The 22,891-nt window shown below is 39.7% G+C and overlaps 1 protein-coding gene across 2 annotated transcripts in view; it reads right to left on the bottom strand.

The window, feature by feature from the left end:
- The window catches only part of LOC103721119 (cold-responsive protein kinase 1-like), a 28,356-nt gene extending 21,484 nt beyond the window's left edge, over positions 1–6,872 (bottom strand). Inside the window, exons 1-2 of one of the 2 annotated variants that reach the window (XM_008811182.4) lie at positions 6,597–6,872; positions 808–955 (exon numbers count right to left, since the gene is read on the bottom strand). In XM_008811182.4, the coding sequence (XP_008809404.1) occupies positions 808–880 (73 nt within the window). In that variant the 5' untranslated portion in view covers positions 881–955; positions 6,597–6,872. The remainder of the gene's footprint in view (positions 1–807; positions 956–6,596) is intronic. The other variant, XM_008811181.4, reaches the window with a different exon arrangement.
- Between the last annotated feature and the right edge of the window lie 16,019 nt (positions 6,873–22,891).

Genomic DNA, 22,891 nt, shown 5'->3' with positions numbered 1-22,891 from the left:
TCTTAGAACCATGTACAATCCTTCCATGGATGCTATATATTTTTTTTTAAGTCGTGTTCATGTATCAAACGCTACTTATTTCTTAATATTTTTAAAATTTAAATATAGGCCACTATACGATGATAACTTAAAAAAATAGACACCAAATTTAACTCAAGAGTAGCTTGTATGCCCCTAAATAAGCTTCAAATTTTATAGTTATTTTATGTATTTTATTTTTTAAAAATTTAATTCAAAAATATATTTTTCAATTTAAAAATTATTATTTAATAAAATTGAAAGATTTTAGTAGGATTGTGTAGATCATCCATAAATCTACAACATATCACGAAATCATGCCAAAATCAAAACTTTTGGCATGACCTCTTATTTTGAAAATTTCTCGGCATTTTCGGTATTGAAAAAGAAAAGAAGAAATGAGATAGGAGAGGGAAAACACACCTTATTTTGAGTTGGAACCTTCTTGAATTATCGAAACCAGCACGTTTTTTGGCTGGAAAGGGGATTTGAGAAAACCGTGAAGGAAGGCCTAATAAGAAGGCTTGAGAATCTTTCTCAAGACGGCGAGAAGTGAAAACCGGTTCGAACTGGTGCAAACTGCTTCACACCGGTTTCACTCCGAACCGCCTAGTTCGAAGTGGTTCAGGGGTGGGTTCCAAATTTCACAACAAAACCAATTCAGTTCTGCACCAGCGGGCGGTTCAGCAGACCATGAAGCAACGAATATATTCTCCACTAGATGCTCCTCACATATTGTTATTGTAACAGTAAGTGCGAAAGAAGTTGAGATATAAAAGCATTTCTTACTGCGTAAGTCTTGTTGAGAATTAGGACGATCCTTTTCTGTCACTGACGGGGCATCAAAACAACACCAACGCATATCCACTCATGTAATGGACCTTCAGTCTTCTAAACGGCTACATATGCAGCCTTCGGTCTACAATAAGGATGCAACCTGTAATCATATACATCATTTTCTCATGAGAAGCTCCATAAAAATGAAAACACTATGAATGTTTAGCATAATAATATTAAATGAAGAAACAAGACATTTACGTACATAAGATGCAAAAATACAAATATTGCAACCACAGCAGCAAGCTTGAAAAACCAGTATTGTCAGTCATCAATCATGCTCAAACATGCAAATGCTAATTTCAAGCTTAATGTACATACAGAAAACGAATGGTGAGGTGTATGGAGAATTGGGAATAACTAGTGCCTTAGATATTTCTAGAAAAACTACCAAGGATCATAAAATATAATAAGAATTCTTGAGATAAAAGGACTGAAATTGTCCTAGCACTCTTCTTCCTGGCCAAACCACATCCACCAAGAACTTCTCTTCAGGGAAGAATTACTCAGCGGATTAAGCCAATACATATCTAAAATATCCAATTTTTAGCTTACAAATTATCTGGAATTGGTGCCTTTATACACATTACACTTTATAATTTATCCATCAACTGGTACTCTTCCACAATACATATATTATAATTATCTTTACATTTTTGGCCTGCACCTTATTGAGGCATATATTGCAGTTATATGCATTGTCACAAGCATCATTTTTATCATAGCCTGGTTTTTCCATGCATAGAGTCCATGTTAAATACATTATTTCTTGATCATGTTTTATTCTCACTATGCGGCAACTACACCTCCTATGTACATAATATTTTTTGGGCTTGTGCCCTAAGGCCCCTAAAAAGACATACTTTGGATTTTCAAAACTCAAAAGGCTCCAAATACTTCTGATTTTCAACACCCTTGCAGAGGTACTTTGAAGGCCCAGATAATCGAGCTTCCACATGAAAGCTTGAGGAGAGCATTGTCTATAATTGACAAAGAATCTTCATCTGATATTGTTGGACTAAACTATAAGCCAGAGATTTTCCATCCGCATGTCCTCCTAGAATGCTCTCATGGAAGCATCCTCAAATCTGATGAACTTAGCGTTAGATATATGCCCTCAGAAACCAATTTGTAAAACAATTTTAATAATTATTGAATTATTTATGTCTCCTTTTCACACATATGTTTATTTGTTTATTGGGTATTTTATTGTGACATGAGATGTTCACATGGTATATATGTTAAGTAACATTGTAGAGGGACCACACCGATGATTAATGAATTATAGGCGCGGAGTGGTGGTTTTTCGATTCTTTGTTAACTCATGTTGTTCTAAGCCGAGTTACATATTTTAGGCCTACACTCATTGTGCCGCTATATAAATAGAATGATAGGCTCTGTCATTGAGGTAGAGACCTTAAGCAGACAAGTAGGTGCACTGTAAGAGTACATGCACTGAACGAGATCCAAATATGAGTACCTTCTGAAAGTGATCACTGATGTTGAGAAGAGTATCCAGCATAATTAGTTTATATGCCCTTTGACCTAAGAAGTCTATGCAGATATATTTGGTGTGTTCTTGTGCTTTGACTGAGTCAATTGTTGATGGTCTTCTCAAGATCAAATATACAAACAAAGTTGGATCTTGAGTGCACCAGATAGATTTGTATAGATGCTCAATAAGGAATCCACCAGCCTCAATTTGAGGTAGAATATTCAGTATGCCTGTATGAGGTTGGACCAAAAGAAAAACTGGCCAGTAAGATTTATAAAAATTGTTTTCATTATATTTTATTATTACTATAAATAACATGTTTATTTGTGACATTGTTTTAGAACAATTTTTGGGTCCAACTGAATTACAAAATAAGAATTAAGAATTATATGAACCAGGAATTTAATCAATGATATTTTTTCGATCCTATTGGCTTATGTGGAATATGGTGTGGTGGAAGGATAAATAAACAAAATTGTAAGCAAAAAGAAATTTCACTAAATTAATCTCCTTTTCTCGAAAGTCAATTGCAAAGTATTGATGGACATTTTTGCAATTTGTAGACGCCCAAAATTCGGAATTAAAAGAATATAAGGAGTTTTGTGAAAAATTATTTTTCAGTGATCCTATGACCGAGAATAGAGATCCCTAAGGATTCCACGCATATCATTGCCTAGGATTTTATGTGGTGGCCGTAAATAGCCAAGGTTGGCCATCAGAACTAAGAAATCACGCAAAAGTTGCAAGAGCCACAAAAATTCAGGGAGAGGCAGTGAGCGTGGATCTCTTGGGAGGCAACACGCTTGGGTTGCTAGTGGTGAGATCTGTGTTTCTAACACTCTGTTCGTTGTTTTGCAGGATTTTCCCTTGATTTTCTTCCGTTACAGGGAAATGATCCTGGATTTTCAGAAAAATCATCCTTCACTTAGCATGTAAGGCAAAACCTTAGAGTTGTATGCATTCTTCAAGGACAAGTTGGGATATTTATTAACCTTTGGAAAATTCCTTATTTGAAAGGTTTACCGTCTCTCCAGCTTCTGGTACTAAAAAATTCTTATTGTTTGCAGCGTCCTCCATAGTCTCGCAAACTTGTGGGCTCGGATAAGGTTTATTTGTTCAAATTTGTCATGCCCTTCCTTTCCTTATCTTTCTCACCATGTTTTTCTTCTTGCTAGCTTTCAAAAAACATCTCATCCCCGTAGTTTGTGTGCACTAACTGACCCAAACTGGTCCAACTTTGACCAGTGTTGCTCTAATACATTCTAGGTGGATCCCTTCATTTTTCTCTAGTTTCTCTTCAAGCTCTCCCATAATTCATTCCCTTCCCTCCATTTCTCCCCTTTTGTCTCCATTCTTCACTTCCATTTCAGGTTGGCAGTGCATAGCCAGCAAAAGCTATAGACAACTGCATTTGCTTATCCTATCCATCTTTCTTTTTGTTTCCTTTGCACTCCTTCTTTACTTCAAAAAAACCTTCATTTCTCTCCCTTTTTTCATTCTTATTCCTTTTATAGGTTTTTCCATCTCTTGTTCATCCTTTTTCTCTCATATATTTTTCCTACTCCCAAGACCTAGTTTCCCCTTAGCATATTTTCAGTTTCTTTCTGCTCATCTTGTTACAAAAATTCATTAGAGCCTCTACGAATTTCTTAGCAGTGTTTATGTGAAGCTTGATAGGACCAATTAATAGGAGATGCTTGGGGCTGTATTGATGCAACTCTTTGTTTTAGATAGTGATGGAGATGATGCAAAGGCTTTGACCAAGAGATAACATTTCACAAAAGTCCTTCCAACGTTGTTTTCAACCAAACACTTATTCTTTGTATGTACCGTTATCTTGCTAGCCTTCTTTCGATGGAAGTCCTATGAGATCATTTTCATAGCATGCTCACCCAACCGGGTCATGACTTTGAGTATTAGCTAATAGGATAGTCTGCCAAATCGCAGAATTACCCAGTTCACCCCTATACCAAGCTAAACCGGGCCAGAATCGGAACAATTCGGCCCTATTTTTCGAGAACACCCCCGCAACACTCTGAACTAGACGGTTCAAAGCGGAACCAGTGCAAATCAGTCAATTCACCAGTTTAAACCAATTCAGGTGTGCCCCCCTTTTTCAATAATAGAGAAGCCTAAGAAGGCCTCCCAAGCTTTTGAGGTCATTCTACTATTTTGTTTTCAAACCCCCCCTATTTCGCCAAAAACTCCATAATTTCGAGGATTAAAGAACCTAAAACAAGGTAAGGTGGCTCTCCCCTATCTCATTCTTTTTCTTTTTTTTCAACGTCGAAAAATACCAAAAAAATTCAAAATAAGAGGAGATCACGCCAAAATTTTTGACTTTGGCATGATTTCATAATATATTGTAGATCTATGGATGATTTACAAAGTGAGACTAAAATCTTTAATTTTTATTAATTCTATATTTTTATTAAAAAATATTTTTTAACTTAAAAAATAAAATAAAATCTAAAAAGTTTCTTTAGGGCATGTAAGCAACTTTTGACCTAAATTTGGTATTCATTTATTCAAATTTGGGTGTGATCATGCACACAGTGATATGATATGGGCCTAAATTTGAATAAAATTATGAAATAAGTAGCCTTTAATGCATGCCCACGAGCTTAGAAAAATATATATAGCATCCATAGTAGGGTTGTATATAAATCTAAACTCAAATTAATTTTCTAAAATTTTTATGATTAAAAATTATTTTTAATTTAAAAATATTAAAAAATATAATCCGTACAAAAAATAAAAAATTAGTGCTACATATTGCATAATTCAAAAATATTTTCTAAAGTAAAAAATATATTTTCTGAATTATAATATTTTAAAGTATTTTTAAATTTAAAAATTATTAATATATATAAATAATAAAAAAATAAAAAATTATTATGTATTAGATAAATTAGAAGATTTTCTAAAATAGAAAATATATTTATTAATCATAATAAATTTTACTATTTTTAAATAATTAATAAACTGGCGTGCTTGATAAACCTAGAGGAATGGATCCATACAGAAAAAAAGATCCAAAGTATGATATTAGTTGGGATCATAGATAAATGCTCTCGGAACGATACAAATGACGGTGTACTAGTGCAACATAGAGTTAAAAGAAAGAGTGGTAACCAAGTTAAAGCAGCACCTGACTGTTAGTTATCCCAATATATTTATATGATGGAAATACTGACAAAAAGTCCGATAGTTAATGAACAAGCTCTTCGCTGATTTCAGAGCAGCTAAGGAGAGGGTTGTCAAAGAGAAGGTGGAGGTGGACAGCCAAGCGACGGAGCCACCTTCACTCCAGGGAGTCAGAGGAGGCGCCTGCTCCAAATGATAATGAGACATAAATCCAGGCTCGCATGAAAGTTATCGTTCAGGCAAGTCTGGGTGACACTGGCAGCAGGATGAGATAGCCCGATATAGAGCTTAATTTGGGCCCTCACACTACGAGTCGGGCTCTAGTTCTGCGACCATTGGAGCGATCCAAAGTCCAAAAAGACCTCATTAGTTAGGGTGACTGCCAATAAAGGCGGTGGCTATATTACATCTACTCTGCGGGCTTTTGGCAGTAGAAATATGTCCTCCAATAAAATTCCACCATAAGCCACAGTCCATGATTTAGATCTACATGTCTTTCCCAGCATTGATTGAAGTAGCAGAGGGTTCGCACGATGCTAAATAAGGATATATGACGAGCTATTAGATCCTAGTTCTACTTCAGTCACATCTATTAGATATGCATGTATATCCTTATAAATAATTTTCTTTTATATGATACTATCAAATTTTACTATTTATGTATAAACCCGCATAAATTATTTCTTTTTGCACATCTTCCTTATCGAGTCAGGGATGCATATGTAAATATATATATATATATATATATATATAAGGATATGCACATAAATAGAAAATCTACAACGGTATATCCACAATTTTAAATACTTATTAAGCTACACATATATATAAAAAAAATCAAACTTATAAGTCCCTACATAATGCTTGTGAAGCATTGCAAAGTTGCAAATCACCTGCTGCACAAGATGAAGAAGATGGAAATTTGATGCTAGACGTGAAACGACAACTACTTAGCCCTCCTAGTTTCTTCTTTATGCTTGCAGCCCAGATGCATACAGACCCACCAACATGTTCTAGCTCAAATAGAAACCAGAAGGAATACTTCCAGACAAGAAGACAAGCAAGAGTGGGGGGGATGTAAGAGGGAGAGAGACCGCACCTACGAAAGAAACACTATGCGGAGCGTTTTCACCGACGAAAGACGGCAACGCCCCTGCCCTCTTCTTCGTATTTGCCTCTTGCTGATGACCTTCGAAGGAAGAGAAACTGGGAGGAGTCACGGCGGCTGCGTGCTTGTCTTCGCCGGTTTCTTGAACTTGACGGTGGGCAGGTGATGGGGACAAAGGACTACTGATGGTTTATGTTGCAATCAATGCAGGGAGTGAGCCGGGGAATCCGTACGGCGAATATCTGCCGTCGATTTTGATGCAAGTCCGGTCCGGAAGCCGCTCGATCTGCTGCAGGGGTGGTTGGAATCGGCATTTAAGGCTTTTTATTTCTGGTAACATGGCAAGCCACCAAAGCTGACCGCAGCCCAAACTTGCGGTCATGGACATTTTCTTTTTTAGCAATCAATGCTATGTTAGTGGAGGAATATATCCTAGAATAACCAAGGAGTCAAATACTAATTAAGCACTCAACTAGTTTCTAAAATATTTTTGTAAAAAATTAATAAATAATTTTTGCACATTTGTTTAGCTTAAAAAATAGCATATTTCAAAATAAGTTACTTTCTGTTTTATTTTTAAAAAAATTATATAAAATAATTATTGCGCTCTCAATAAAGACTTTACCGGATCTTATCTAAAAATTAAAAGATATTTTGGGGAAAAAACCTCCAATTTTCAATATAATTGAAACTTTTCATATAGTACATCGATTTTTTATTTATTATCATAAAATATAGAAATTTTATTCTCATAGAAAAATTATTTTTCCATCTCTTTGATAACTATAACGAGAGGTATATCTTTATTTTTTTAGTGGCACTACTTTTTCTTTTTTTTGTCTCTGCGAACCAACCAGAGTTAAAGAGTATGGAGGTAAAAAAATTTGGAAAAAGATGTTTAGATGTAGATTTTACTACCTAATGTATTTATGTCTTTTGGTCAGCCTATCGTGCATGCTTCTTTCTTACGAATATTAGTCATGTGTGCCAAAATTACTAGGCATGGATGACAACACTGTTGGTTTTATGCATCAACTTTACCAAACCATGTCACCATTGCTAGTCAAGTATCAAGGTTATGAACCCTTTGTCCTAATTTTAGTAGTCTAGGATGTCAACTTACCAATCCCCTGCCCAAAGATTACTAGTCTAATGTGCTGACCGCTGAGTTTATTGATCTGTTGTCCTACAAATACTCATCTTAAAAGCAATTATCATGGATCATGTGCACTAAATATGGTAATCTTGGGTATAAAGAAGAGTATTAGACTACTTCCGGCTCAACTATATGTATACTTTGGTTGCTCAAGCTTGACTGCAAGCGTTCAAGCTTGACTAATAAAATTTTTTTACCGATCTTTTGTCGAGCCGAGCTAGGACAAGCTTCCCTGCAATGTTACAAAGTTTAGAAACTTATTGAGCCATCTCGAAAGTTGGCCAAATCAGCTCAACTACGCAAATTTTAGAGATGGATGGTAAGAGACTGGAATTTGTTTAAAACCCATATGTTGTGTTAGTCTTGACTTGCCTAGCTTGTTGAGTTAGTTAAAACCCGATCAAAGTTGTTTGACTTAACGGACTCTTAGATACTAATTGTAGTCCATTTTGATTTTTTTTCTGATTTTCACTCGAAGCAAATTATTGTAGGTGTCTTTTAGTATATTTCGCATGACAATTATGCATAAATAGAATCTAAAGACTTGGTGATTCCATTTCTCATCCTTTTTACCCATCTACCTATATTGCCAAAGACAGAACCAGCTTTTTTAATAGCCACAAATATGCCTTTCTTGAAATAGATCAAATAGATGCATATCAGCTAATTAACAATATGAACTAAGACATGTTTAACTGCATGTGAATTTATTATCAATGCAAAGTTTCTAATGCTACTACATGATTATTTCTCTTAAAAATTTTGTATTAAATGGCAATATAATGATCTATTTCTGATCCACAACATTGGCTAGGCCACAAATGAGCCCAAATTTTGGATAAATATGATAATTCAATTCAAAATTTGCAAAGAAATAATATTAGTAGCATCACATTTATATTAAGAACACTTACAAATAATTCATCACAAATGTGATAAATATTAAAAATGGTGATTGATTTATCCCTTTTCTATTCCATAAGTTTAGATTACACCCCGAGTGGAAGCATACTTAAAATAAATTAACCACCACTTATTCGAATGGATAAATCATAAATAGCTAAAATAGTCGACAAATCAACTATATAATTTGATGCAAAGATACATGTGAGCTAATTAGTAGATAATGACCTTACATTTGGGTGGTGGATAAGCATATGCCTTGGGAGTGTTGGGATATAGGAGGTTGATAGGGATAGATTTCGCTCTTAAATAATGCCAAGAGACATGATTTAGGGTTTGATACAGGTGTTTGGTGCCAAAAATTTGTAGGAAGGTTAATTTAGGATGATTTGATGGGAGAAGGCGATGGTTTGGTGGGAGAAACTATTATGAGAGAGTGGATAAGATGACCTCAGATAATGGAAAAGGGATTTAGAAGAGCGGCTTGGAGAGTAGAGATGTGGGAATATGTGAGCCAAGAGCTCGTGATCGTCTAGGGGATCAAGTGGAAGGGCTTTATATGAGGGTTGGCACCCATTAAAATTTTTCAAAATTTCTTATCCCAACAAAGTGGAACAAATAACAACTGCTATTTGCATTATAATAGACTATATAATGGGTAACAATGGAAAACTAGCAATATACCCATGCTACGTAGTGGTTTTTAATACATTTCAAGAGAACTAAAGAGAAACATTTAGCTCTCAGGTAATATAAAAATCTATAAGTATGTCTAAAACTAGTAGAAGATAGGGTTGAATATGACGTTGCACAACAGTGCTTCATGATTATAATTCAGTTACCCCACCTTCATGCAAAGGAATATATAATCATCATATATTCTAAGATAGTCATCTATCACTTATTCATTTTTTGCAGGATGGTCTGGAAAATGAAAAAAAAGGAATATTTAGGAATTGAGGGGAACATAAGTTAATGATATATATCTATGTATAATAGGTTACATGGTATGCATCCTTTTTCTAAAGAAGATTAAGTAAATTCCAATATTTTTTTAAAAAAATAAGAGAGAAATAAAAGTTTAAAAAGTTGAAAGTGATGAAACATTGATTAGTCATAAAGATACAATACTCGCCCAACGGATTTTTCTTAGGACTTTCATCTTCAAAGAGTTCGGCATGAATACGCTTTTCTAGAGTGGAAACAATAGCTTCGTGTTAGATGTATGCCCTAGAAGCCAATTTGGCTGACACATTGTTGATTCTAGGGACATAATTTTGTACTTGACTGTTTATTATTGAATAAATAAAAGGCATCTTTTCATTCATATTATTTATGTGTCTATGAATCGTCCAAGGAATTAATAAGATGATGATACATATTCTCAAGAGTTGAGAATTTGAGCCATGTATCATTGGTGATTAATTTCTAAATGCTCCTGATCAATGGATCATCACGAGGACGGTGATCGATCCGATCAGTGCACAGATCACTCTCCTTCTGGATGGACGAGGCTGGAGTCCACAGTGTAGGGACACTGAAGTGATAGTGCAGGTGCTTGTTAGAGAACAAGGGTACTGAGCGTGACCAAGACAAGAAGTCACTTGGATGTCTATCCACTCGTCAGTGACTTGCTTGATGTTGCAGTAGTGTGACTGGTCCTTTGACCTGCGGTGCTTCGGCTACTCACAGTGAGGTTATTGTAGTTTGACTGCACACATACATGGTCTCTAGCCATATGGGTCCATGCAGTGTAGATTGGCTGCAGTAGGTTCACTGTAGGAGTAGGGTATGCACCTATAAGGAATCTATCGACCTTGATAGGAGAGGAGTGATCCTATGTGATTTGTTAGACTGAGTTCTAAGACCTTGGCCAGGGCAGTGATATAAAGTGGAAAAGAGTTTTCCACTATCGAACTCAAGTCGAATAAATCTTGACATATGACAGACGATGGGGTTTGACGAGTTGTCCATGACCTCCGTCCTGTAGGGATCCACGATAGTAGGATTGTATCACACGTTAACTGCACCTAGAGGTTCATCATTCCATTCTGCTGGGTAGCCACTACATGCTGCTAGGTGTCACTGGTGGATGGTGGGACTCATAGGGATTATCTCGATGATCGATAAATCCTAATGAGTTGAGTTGGAACCGTTCCAACCCATTGAAAGGAGTTTTCAATGATATAGTGATAGAGATCACAATATATCTCACTACCAGTCAGAATAGAACCTATGGGGTCACACACACTAGAAGTATTGACCGATCCGATGGTTGAAATCGTGATTAGGAATCACGAGTAATCAATTTGATTGATAAGAAGTTGAAGAAGGAACAAAGGGAATTAATTAATTGGACTTAAAACAAGAGTCCTACTTCGGGTAGGATTCCTAGAGTCCTAATTGTATTAGGACTGGGAATCCTAGTTGGAGTAGGACTGGAATTCCTATTTGGAATAGGATTCCTACAATCCTAATGAGATTAGGAATTTTGAATTAAAATTGGATTCCTACTTGGAGTAGGATTCCTAGAAATCCTAATTGGATTAGGACTTCGGATTCAAATAGAGTCCTAATTGGATTAGGACTAAAATTAAAATACATCCTAATTGGATTAGGATTCCTTAAGTCTAAATTAATTATTAATCTAATGAATCAACATGACTCCTAATTGGATTAGGATTGAAGAGTTCAATTGAGTCATGATTCATTCAAGTCCTAATTGGATTAGGACTAGCATAGATTGAACCCAATTTGGTTAAGCCTAATTGGATTAGGACTTAACCACATTAGGGCATCCAAATCCTTACCTAATGAGGATTAGGGCAACCATGAAGGAGGGGCACACGCCCCTCCTCCTTTCATATTGCTTGGTGCGGCAACAAGAGGGGCCGGCGCCCCTCTTGGAATTATTTCAAGGGAGCTCCTAAAAGTTAGGAGCTCCACTTGTTATTTAAAGAAGGCTTCATGGGGGCTGACCTAATAGAAGAGAAGGCTTCTTCCTTGCTGCCGTACGCCCCCCTCTTGCTCCTCCTTTGGTTCAGCCGCCATTAGCAAAGGGAAAAGAAGAGGAGGCCTCTCCCTCCTCTTGGTCTTCTTCCTTGGCTTCAACGCGTGTGAAGAGAAGAAGGCTGCGAAGGGATTTGATCTTCTTCCTCTTCTTCATCCTTCTTCTTCCTCCTCTCAAGTGCAATCAAGAGTTGATTGAAAGAGAGGACATCAGCCATCAAAGCTATCTCTGCAAGGGAGCTAGTACCCCGGTGAGATAGAGAGCTTGGATCGGATCCTGCTTCGTGTGGATACCCGTAGAGGCCGGACGTTTGAACGGCTTCAAGCGAACCCTCTTCCAAAACCACGAATTCAGATTTGCGGTGATCATCTACCCGCGCAAGGTGAAGATTTGATCTTCCTAATAGTTTTAAAAGTTTTAATTCTTACCTAATTACGAAAGGTCTCGAAACAACGTTCATGCGATGAACGTCGAACCCGTGCATGCCGATTCCGCTGCCATCTGATTTAATTTTTGAAATATCAGCGGCATGGGCGGGTTCCCAACAGTGGTATCAGAGCCTAGGCTTCGTAGATTAAGGTAAGAATTAAATATCTAAAAGCTTATTAGATCTGAAAATTGATTGATCATGCATGCTGAAAAATTCTGCATGCAGATTTTTCAGGGGTGCTGATTTTTTACATGCTGATTTTTATGTGATAAAAAGATGATTCTAATTGCATTGTTAATGGGATTACAAAGTTTAGAATCATGATTAGCATGATCAGCGACCTATGTCATGATATAATCAGTTAGTTTTCAGATCTGAAAATTATAATTGTTGCATACGGTGATGATCATAGGATTCAACCCCTTTTGGTATCAAATGTAATGACCTGCGATGTGATCTGCGATGTCATGTAATTTTTCAGATGCTTGCATGCATCTTATTTGATATTTTGAGAGGCCTGCGTGCCTCCTAAAAGGAGATGTAATTTATTTTTATTTTTATTTTACATCTGGTTGTATTTCTGTGATGTGATGTACATCAACGGTCAAGTTGAAGCAAAGGCATGAGATGAAAGGTGATCTAAGCGGTTGATGGCGATGGGATCAAGAGTTGATCAAGGATCGAATCAAGGAGGCTTGGAACCAATTCAAGAGTTGAAGACCACTTGATCGATTGATGTGCATGTGCTTGTAATACGACCTAATTAGAATCCATGATCATCACCTATTTAAAGTTTAGCTTTAATTTGATGCTGCGATTATAACTGCCTGTGATGAGCCGTTTGCATGTGATGTGAATGCGAGTCGGGTAGATAGGCTTACATGTGATGTAGCAAACCCAATTGAGACCTAAATCAAAACCTCCTCAATCAAGTCGAGAGTGAACCGACATGAGCAAGTCATATTAGATTAATTGATCTAATTGGTGTCTAGGAAAGCATGAAAGGTGGTTACTTAATTAGGACCTTACTCTCTGAGTAAGGGGAGCCTCCCACCTGCTTACCTGGCCAATTATTCGATTACCTCTTATGAAGGGCTCAAGTTGCAAATACTAAGACCTGATTAACCAATATTAAGTCAATAGGTCTTCCACTGTAGTAGAGCTGCTAAGGCCTTTCTGATGTTGATTTGTCTCGGCTGGACACAGTGGTCAAGTTGCATCGGGGGGCTGGACCTCTCTATAGACATGAGATGTTGTAGGGTAAAGGTGGGGTTGGGCACCAATAACTGTTAGGTGAGGACCCAATGACGACTTTATTCCTACGGTTATACGGTGGGTCTGACTTAACTAAGAAATGGGACCAATAACTGTTAGGTGAGGTCTTCATGGCTTAGAGACCAAGTTACACTGCAACATGCTTGAGAAGCATTGTACAAGAGTTGTACACTCATCCATCTATGTGTCACCAATAACTGTTAGGTGAGGTGGCATGTAAATTGGTGGGACCGCAGTACCCATTAGAAACCCTAGTCGTGTGGGATTTCCGTTTCCCTACCAGGGGAGTGTAAGGGATTCGAGAAAATAGTGGGAGTCACATTTGTTCTAAAAGACCTTAGAACAGATTAGGATCAAGTACAAAAGTCTAACTAGAATCTTTACTCTCTGCAGATACAATGTCAGCTTCAAACCCTCTGACCCGTATTCTTGAGACCAACCGACTGACCGGAACCAATTACAAAGACTGGCTTAGAAATCTCAAAATTATTTTGGACTGTGAGAAATAGGCTACATACTCGATTCAGATATCTCCACACTACCAGCACGTCCCACTGATGTTCAGCGTGAGTTGCATAAAAAGTGGTTGGATGATGACATTAGAGTAAAATGCTATATGATGGCATCCATGTCTAATGAACTCCAATGCCAGCATGAAAGTATGAAGACTGCTAGGGAAATACTGGCACACCTGCAAGAGTTGTATGGTGAGCAAAGTCGCACAGCTCGTTTTGAAGTGTCCAAGAGGCTTTTCAAAGCGAAGATGCGCGAAGGGGCAGTCTGTCCATGATCACGGTCTGACCATGATCAAGGACCTAGAGGAGCTTGAGAAGCTCGGTATAGACATGCATAAGGAATTGCAAGTGGATTTGATCCTACAGTCACTTCCTGATTCATTTGGTCAGTTTATAGTAAACTACCACATGAATAAATTGAATGCACTAAGACTGAACTAATCAACATGTTGGTAACTGCTGAGGGAGCCTTGAAAGGTTCAAGGGGCAATGTCCTTGCTGCTGAGTTGACTTCTGGTTCCAAGAGAAAGTCTACTTGGAAGAAAAAGAAGCCTGCTAAGAAGCAGAAGAAAGACAAGAAGCCAAAGAAGGAAGTTCAAAAGAAAAGGGCTAACGACAAAGGAAAATGTTTCCACTGCAATGTCGAAGGCCACTGGAAAAGGAACTGTCCTTCATACCTCGAGAGCCTGAAGAACAAGAAAGGTGACACACCTTCAGAAGGTATAGACTTGCTCATTATTGAAACTAATCTAACGGTTTCTTCTACTTCTAGTTGGGTTATAGATTCTGGTTCTAGTGCTCATTTGTGCACTACCATGCAGGGTCTAAAGGAAAGTAGAAGGCTGGCGGAAGGTGCAGTAACCCTTCGGGTTGGCAACGGGGCAAAAGTTGCTGCTGTGGCTGTGGGCACCTACCATCTGCGACTACCGTCTGGATTTAGTTTAATACTTAGAGACTGTTATTATGTACCTGTTGCTAGCAGAAATTTGATTTCTGTTTCATGTCTAGCACAGGAAGGTCATGTTTTTACATTTGACAAAGACTGCTGTTCTATTTATTTAAGAAATAAAATAGTCGCACGTGGTTTCATGATTGACAGTCTCTATCATTTACATATGGATGTATCTGTGAATGTTACCGAGCAAGATGTGAGTGCCAAAGGATCCAAAAGATCCAGAGATGAGATAAACCAAAGGTATTTGTGGCACCTTAGGCTTGGCCATATTGGAGAGGACAGAATGAACAAAATGGATAAAGATGGGCTTTTAGGCTCATTGACTTCCGAGTCATATCCAGTTTGCGAGACCTGTCTTCAAGGAAAAATGGCTAGACTGCCCTTTGTAGGACATGGGGAGAGGACCATTGAAATACTTACCCTAGTACATACAGATGTATGTGGCCCATTCGATGTGCTAGCCAGGGGACGTTATTCTTACTTCATTACCTTTACCGATGATTATTCACGGTATGGGTATGTGTATCTTATGAGACACAAGTCTGAATCCTTTGAAAAGTTCAAAGAGTTCAAGAATGAAGTAGAAAAACAAACTGGAAAACCTCTTAAGGCTCTTCGATCAGATCGGGGAGGAGAATACCTTAGTGGGGAATTCCGAGACTATCTCAAAGAAAACGGCATAGTCTCACAATGGACACCTCCGGGTACACCTCAACTCAACGGGGTGTCAGAGAGGAGAAATCGGACCCTATTGGATATGGTCAGGTCCATGATGAGCTTCACTGATTTACCTATGTTCCTTTGGGGAGATGCCTTACTCACAGCGATTTATTTATTGAATAGAGTTCCCTCTAAATCCGTTCCTACCACACCGTATGAGATATGGCATGGTAAGAAACCAAGTCTGGGTCATCTCAAGATTTGGGGGTGTCCGGCCCACGTCAAGCGACTACAGGCGGACAAGTTAGAGGCTAGGACCATAAGTGCTCGTTTTATAGGATATCCTAAAGAGTCATTAGGATACAATTTTTACGTCTCAGAGGATCACAATGTGTTTGTGAGCCGTCATGCCATCTTCTTGGAAAATCAGTTTATCCTTGATAGAGGCAGTGGGAGGAAAATTGAGCTTGAAGAGAAAGTCTCTGAAAAGCAACGAGTCATGGATCCTATAGAACCCATTCATACAGAGCCAGTACACGATGTCCCTCAACCACCTCGTAGATCTAGTAGGGTCTCCCATCCTCCCGATAGATACTTAGGTATACTAGAAGAGGATACCGAGGAAATGTTCCTAGTGGGAGATAGGGATCACATACAGGATCCCAAAACCTACAACGAGGCGATATCTGATATCGATTCCGAGAAATGGCTGAAAGCTATGAAGTCAGAGATAGACTCCATGCATTCCAACCAAGTCTGGACCTTAGTAGATCCACCAGAAGGTATTGTACCTATTGGATGCAAATGGATCTACAAAAGGAAAATAGGTTCGGATGGAGAGGTAGAGACCTATAAGGCAAGGCTTGTGGCAAAAAGGTATAGTCAGCGCGAAGGCATTGACTATCAGGAGACCTTTTCACCTGTAGCCATGCTAAAATCCATCCGAACATTGCTTGCCATTGCAGCATTTCATGATTATGAAATTTGGCAGATGGATGTGAAAACTGCTTTCCTGAATGGATATCTTGATGAAGATATCTATATGGAACAGCCTTTGGGTTTCACTTCCAGTGATGGAGATCACAAGGTCTGCAAGCTGCAAAGGTCCATCTATGGACTAAAGCAAGCCTCTCGGAGTTGGAACACTCGTTTTGATGATGCAATCAAAACGTTTGATTTCATCAAAAACGAAGAGGAACCATGTGTTTATAAAAAGGTTAGTGGGAGTGCTGTCATTTTTCTCGTACTGTACGTAGATGACATTCTCCTGATTGGGAATGATATTCCCATGTTAACCTCGGTCAAGGTCTGGTTGTCAAAAGAATTCTCCATGAAAGACCTTGGGGAAGCATCCTATATTTTGGGAATAAAGGTCTATAGAGATAGATCTAAAAGGATGCTTGGCCTTTCACAGAAGATGTACATAGAGGAGGTGCTGAAGAGGTTCAGCATGGAAAACTCCAAGAGGGGTCTCTTACCCCTAAGGCATGGAATTCATCTCTCCAAGAAGATGTGCCCCAACACATCTGAGGAGATTCAACGCATGAGCAAGATTCCTTATGCATCGGCAATAGGAAGCCTCATGTATGCCATGCTATGTACACGACCTGATATAGCTCTTGCTGTGAGTGTCACAAGCAGATATCAGTCGAATCCAGGTGAAGAACACTGGACAGCTGTGAAGAACAGTCTTAAGTACTTGAGAAGAACTAAGGACATGTTCTTGGTCTTTGGGAGAAGATCAGAGTTGAAGGTAGAAAGATGCACACATATTGATGATAGAAAGTCAACATCAGAATATGTGCAATTGTGGTTCAGTAAATTGGAAGAGTTCCAAACAACCGATCATTATAGATTCTACCTTAGAAGCTGAATGTTAAGCTGTATCTAAGGGTGCAGTGGAAACCTTCTGATTAAAAGTTAATTGCAGAATTAGGTGTAATGTCATTAGATGCCATGACACTTTACTGCGATAACATTGGCACCATAACACTAGCTATGGAGCCATGGTCTCATCAGAAGTCCAAGCACATAGAGCGGCGCTTCCATTTCATACGCGACTATGATATAGAGGTGCAGAGAGTAGACTCCGCGGATAACGTGGCAGACCCTTTCACTAAGCAGCTGAGTCAGCAAAAGACTGAAGCCCACCTTGAGAAGATGGGCGTAAGATATATGACCAATTGGCTTTAGTGCAAGTGGGAGATTGTTAGATGTATGCCCTAGAAGCCAATTTGGCTGACACATTGTTGATTCTAGGGACATAATTTTGTACTTGACTATTTATTATTGAATAAATAAAAGGCATCTTTTTCATTCATATTGTTTATGTGTCTATGAATCGTCCAAGAAATTAATAAGATGATGATACATATTCTCAAGAGTTGAGAATTTGAGCCATGTATCATTGGTGATTAATTTCTAAATGCTCCTGATCAATGGATCATCACGAGGACGGTGATCGATCCGATCAGTGCACAGATCACTCTCCTTCTGGATGGACGAGACTTGAGTCCATAGTGTAGGGACACTGAAGTGATAGTGCAGGTGCTTGTTAGAGAACAAGGGTACTGAGCGTGACCAAGACAAGAAGTCACTTGGATGTCTATCCACTCGTCAGTGACTTGCTTGATGTTGCAGTAGTGTGACTGGTCCTTTGACCTGCGGTGCTTCGGCTACTCACAGTGAGGTTATTGTAGTTTGACTGCACACATACATGGTCTCTAGCCATATGGGTCCATGCAGTGTAGATTGGCTGCAGTAGGTTCACTGTAGGAGTAGGGTATGCACCTACAAGGAATCTATCGACCTTGATAGAAGAGGAGTGATCCTATGTGATTTGTTAGACTGAGTTCTAAGACCTTGGCCAGGGCAGTAAAGTGGAGAAAGAGTTTTCCACTATCGAACTCAAGTCGAATAAATCTTGACATATGACAGACGATGGGGTTTGACGAGTTGTCCATGACCTCCGTCCTGTAGGGATCCACGATAGTAGGACTGTATCACACGTTAACTGCACCTAGAGGTTCATCATTCCATTCTGCTGGGTAGCCACTACATGCTGCTAGGTGTCACTGGTGGATGGTGGGACTCATAGGGATTATCTTGATGATCGATAAACCCTAATGAGTTGAGTTGGAATCGTTCCAACCCATTGAAAGGAGTTTTCAATGATATAGTGATAGAGATCACAATATATCTCACTACCAGTCAGAATAGAACCTATGGGGTCACACACACTAGAAGTATTGACCGATCCGATGGTTGAAATCGTGATTAGGAATCACAAGAAATCAATTTGATTGATAAAAAGTTGAAGAAGGAAAAAGGAATTAATTAATTGGACTTGAAACAAGAATCCTACTTCGGGTAGGATTCCTAGAGTCCTAATTGGATTAGGACTGGGAATCCTAGTTGGAGTAGGACTGGAATTCCTATTTGGAATAGGATTCCTACAATCCTAATGAGATTAAGAATTTTGAATTAAAATTGGATTCCTACTTGGAGTAGGATTCCTAGAAATCCTAATTGGATTAGGACTTCGGATTCAAATAGAGTCCTAATTGGATTAGGACTAAAATTAAAATACATCCTAATTGGATTAGGATTCCTTAAGTCTAAATTAATTATTAATCTAATGAATCAACATGACTCCTAATTGGATTAGGATTGAAGAGTTCAATTGAGTCATGATTCATTCAAGTCCTAATTGGATTAGGACTAGCATAGATTGAACCCAATTTGGTTAAGCCTAATTGGATTAGGACTTAACCACATTAGGGCATCCAAATCCTTACCTAATGAGGATTAGGGCAACCATGAAGGAGGGGCACACGCCCCTCCTCCTTTCATATTGCTTGGTGCGGCAACAAGAGGGGCCGGCGCCCCTCTTGGAATTATTTCAAGGGAGCTCCTAAAAGTTAGGAGCTCCACTTGTTATTTAAAGAAGGCTTCATGGGGGCTGACCTAATAGAAGAGAAGGCTTCTTCCTTGCTGCCGTACGCCCCCCTCTTGCTCCTCCTTTGGTTCAGCCGCCATTAGCAAAGGGAAAAGAAGAGGAGGCCTCTCCCTCCTCTTGGTCTTCTTCCTTGGCTTCAACGCGTGTGAAGAGAAGAAGGCTGCGAAGGGATTTGATCTTCTTCCTCTTCTTCATCCTTCTTCTTCCTCCTCTCAAGTGCAATCAAGAGTTGATTGAAAGAGAGGACATCAGCCATCAAAGCTATCTCTGCAAGGGAGCTAGTATCCCGGTGAGATAGAGAGCTTGGATCGGATCCTGCTTCGTGTGGATACCCGTAGAGGCCGGACGTTTGAACGGCTTCAAGCGAACCCTCTTCCAAAACCACGAATTCAGATTTGCGGTGATCATCTACCCGCGCAAGGTGAAGATTTGATCTTCCTATTAGTTTTAAAAGTTTTAATTCTTACCTAATTACGAAAGGTCTCGAAACAACGTTCATGCGATGAACGTCGAACCCGTGCATGCCGATTCCGCTGCCATCTGAAAAATTTTTGAAATATCAGCGGCATGGGCGGGTTCCCAACAGGTTGGAGTCGACTCGCGCGATCAGGAGTCGACTCGGCTGTAGCGGGAGTCGACTCAAGCTTTTCCGGAGTCGACTCGGCAACTGTTCCAAATTTGAATTAAAGTTGCCGTCACGACTGGGAGTCGACTCGTCTTGACCCGGAGTCGACTCGCCAACTTCTGGAGCTGACCTGGCAATTTTGGAGTCGGCTCATCCACTGAAGTCCGTGGATCCAATTTTGAATTTTGTCCACTCGAGTCGACTCGACTGTCCTTGGAGTCGACTCGAATCTCAGAGCCCGAACTTCCGATTCTCTGTCTTTTGGCTCATCCAGTCTTGGAGTCGACTCGAACTTCCTTGGAGTCGACTCGGCTCTCAGTTTCCGAAAGTTGGTCTTCTGCCTTTTGACGTGAAGCTTGTCTTGGAGTCGACTCGAGCTGTCTGGGAGTCGACTCGAATCTCAGACTCGAAAACTGCTCTCTGACTTTTCTTTGTGTACCTCTTGGACTCGACTCTTACTACCCTGGAGTCGACTCGTTGAACATTGGAGTCGACTCGCGCACTTCAGGAGTCGACTCGTTGACAGGTTCTGAGATGAGGCTTTCTGTTCTTCTTTCTGTTCTCAGTCGGAGTCGACTCGTACTAGTCTGGAGTCGACTCGAGCTCGTGCCAGTGAACTTGATACGCTTGGAGTCGACTCGTGATACTCGGGAGTCGACTCGAGTCTCAGACTTTGGTTCAGCAGACTTCTTAACTTATCCAAAATACTATGAACCAAATCTAGAGACACTTGGACAGGATTTTCACTGAAACACTCAATTGAATTCATTAGTAATCACAAGATATACTCAAATGCTTTGAGCTCATCAAAATCAAATGGGGTTTTAATCAATCACTCCACAATCTCCCCCTTTTTGATGATGACAAAACTTTGAGTATATGTAAAATGACTTGCTCAATAAATAATGAAATAAAATCCATAAATGAATTCAAATGTCTGATAATTTAATTTATCCAAGTTTGAAAGGAGTGAAACAGCAAATTTCGGAGTTAAAGCTCCCCCTTTCATTTGGAATTATATAAGCCTTCATATTATGCAATCAATTGTTTGGCTTATATGTCATTAATGATTTAGCTTGATTAAAATTCAGATTCTCCCCCTCAACATATGCATTCAACTATGTTTTGATTCTCTGAATTTCCTTTTAATGCTATGAAGTTTTTGAACTGAATTTTTTGTTTTTAGAGGGAAAATCTGTCAATTTGTTCTTGAGTAGGATTCAGCTAATCTCCGAATATCCCTTGAATAGATTCTGGAGATTACTCCATTAGGAGCCCCAAAAGAGAGATAATGAGCCTCGAGGTACCGAATCCACTTAGAACAAATTTGTGTGTCTTTTTATTGATTTCCATTGATTTTTTTTACATATTTCATCCATATTTCTCCCCTTTTACATATTGTATACATATTTCTCCCCCTTTTTGTCATCATACGAAAAAGGAGGTAATCACACACAATCAATGGCACAACCAATCATCAAATGGCACAGAAATGAAGATAAGATGTCTACTCATTGTATTGATATGAATGTGAATACATTTGAGCATACAATACGTAAAGCAAAGCAATACAAAACAAAGCAAAAAGAACATCTATGGTCTCCTCGAGGATGAAGATCCCCCCCTCGAGGATGTATCTCCCCCTCTCGATGATGCATCTCCTCCTCTGGAGGATGTGGCTCCTCCTCTCAATCGGCTCTGCTCCATGAGGAGGGTGACTGCATCTGTGACATGGCCAAGCTGTGTGATGATAGACGTGGTGGCTCTGCTATGTGTAGTGGAGAGCTCTGTCACCGACGCCTGAAGCCCAGTCACCGATGTCTGAAGTGCGTCCAGCTTGTCGATGAGTACATTCGCCAAGCGCTCGGCCCCCTCGGTGGTGGTGTGCATGTCACGACCTATCTCCTCTCGCATCTGTTGAGTGGAGCTCGTGACCTCACTCATGCTGTGGAACTGGGCCTGGACCAAACTCCGGACATTGTAGATCTCTTTCCGTACATGAGCCGTCATGTCAGTCACGGCTGTCAAGGAAGGGACCAACTGAGAAGATACGGGTGCAGGAGTGGGAGCAGGCACCGCACCTCGGAGCTCCCGAAGCAGCTCATCCCTCACCTCTTTGACTATCTCCTGTCGCAGCTCCCGGAGCTGCTCAGGATCAATCCGGACCGCCATAGAGGGTGGTGCCGAGGAGGAAGGTCCGGCGGAGGTGGTAGGAGCAGGAGGAGTGGATGGAAGGTCTGGATGGTCTGGAAGGTCTGGGTAGTCTGAATCGGGCTCAGGACTGGGTGAAGGTCTGGTGGTCTGAGCGGTGAGGGTAGACTTCCTAACCCATACCCCCTCTCTCTTCCGAAACCTCATCCTGTGCATGGTCCCCGTACACAAGCGATCTGTCCATCGCAATGCACGAGAGGGTTCCCTCTCAGGAATGGGAATCTCGTACTCCCTAAAGAGAAGAGTAAAAATCATGCCGTATGGGAGGGTGAGCCTAGGTCTATCTAGGGGCTCACACATATACCTATATATGAGTTTGGGAAAGTTGACCGGGGTGTCCTGAAGAATGTAAGACATAATAGCTAGGTCCCTCTCATTTACAAAATCAAATCTTCCTGTCTTAGGGAAGACAGACCTGGACAGAATACTCAAAAGGATTCTCACTTCAACAGGAAGTGAGCTAGCAGATACCTCGTCTAGGGGGGACTGAGGTGGATGCCCTAAGACGACCGTAAGGGCCTCAACTCTATCCTCAGGGTGTGCGGGAGCCACCCCTACTAGTGGAAGGTGGAGGATGTGGCCAATAAG

This window comes from Phoenix dactylifera, chromosome 2 (genome assembly GCF_009389715.1).
Source record: "Phoenix dactylifera cultivar Barhee BC4 chromosome 2, palm_55x_up_171113_PBpolish2nd_filt_p, whole genome shotgun sequence".
Classification (NCBI taxonomy): Eukaryota; Viridiplantae; Streptophyta; class Magnoliopsida; order Arecales; family Arecaceae; genus Phoenix; species Phoenix dactylifera.
Note: the sequence above shows the minus strand (reverse complement) of the source record. Positions and strands in the feature narration are given on the sequence as shown.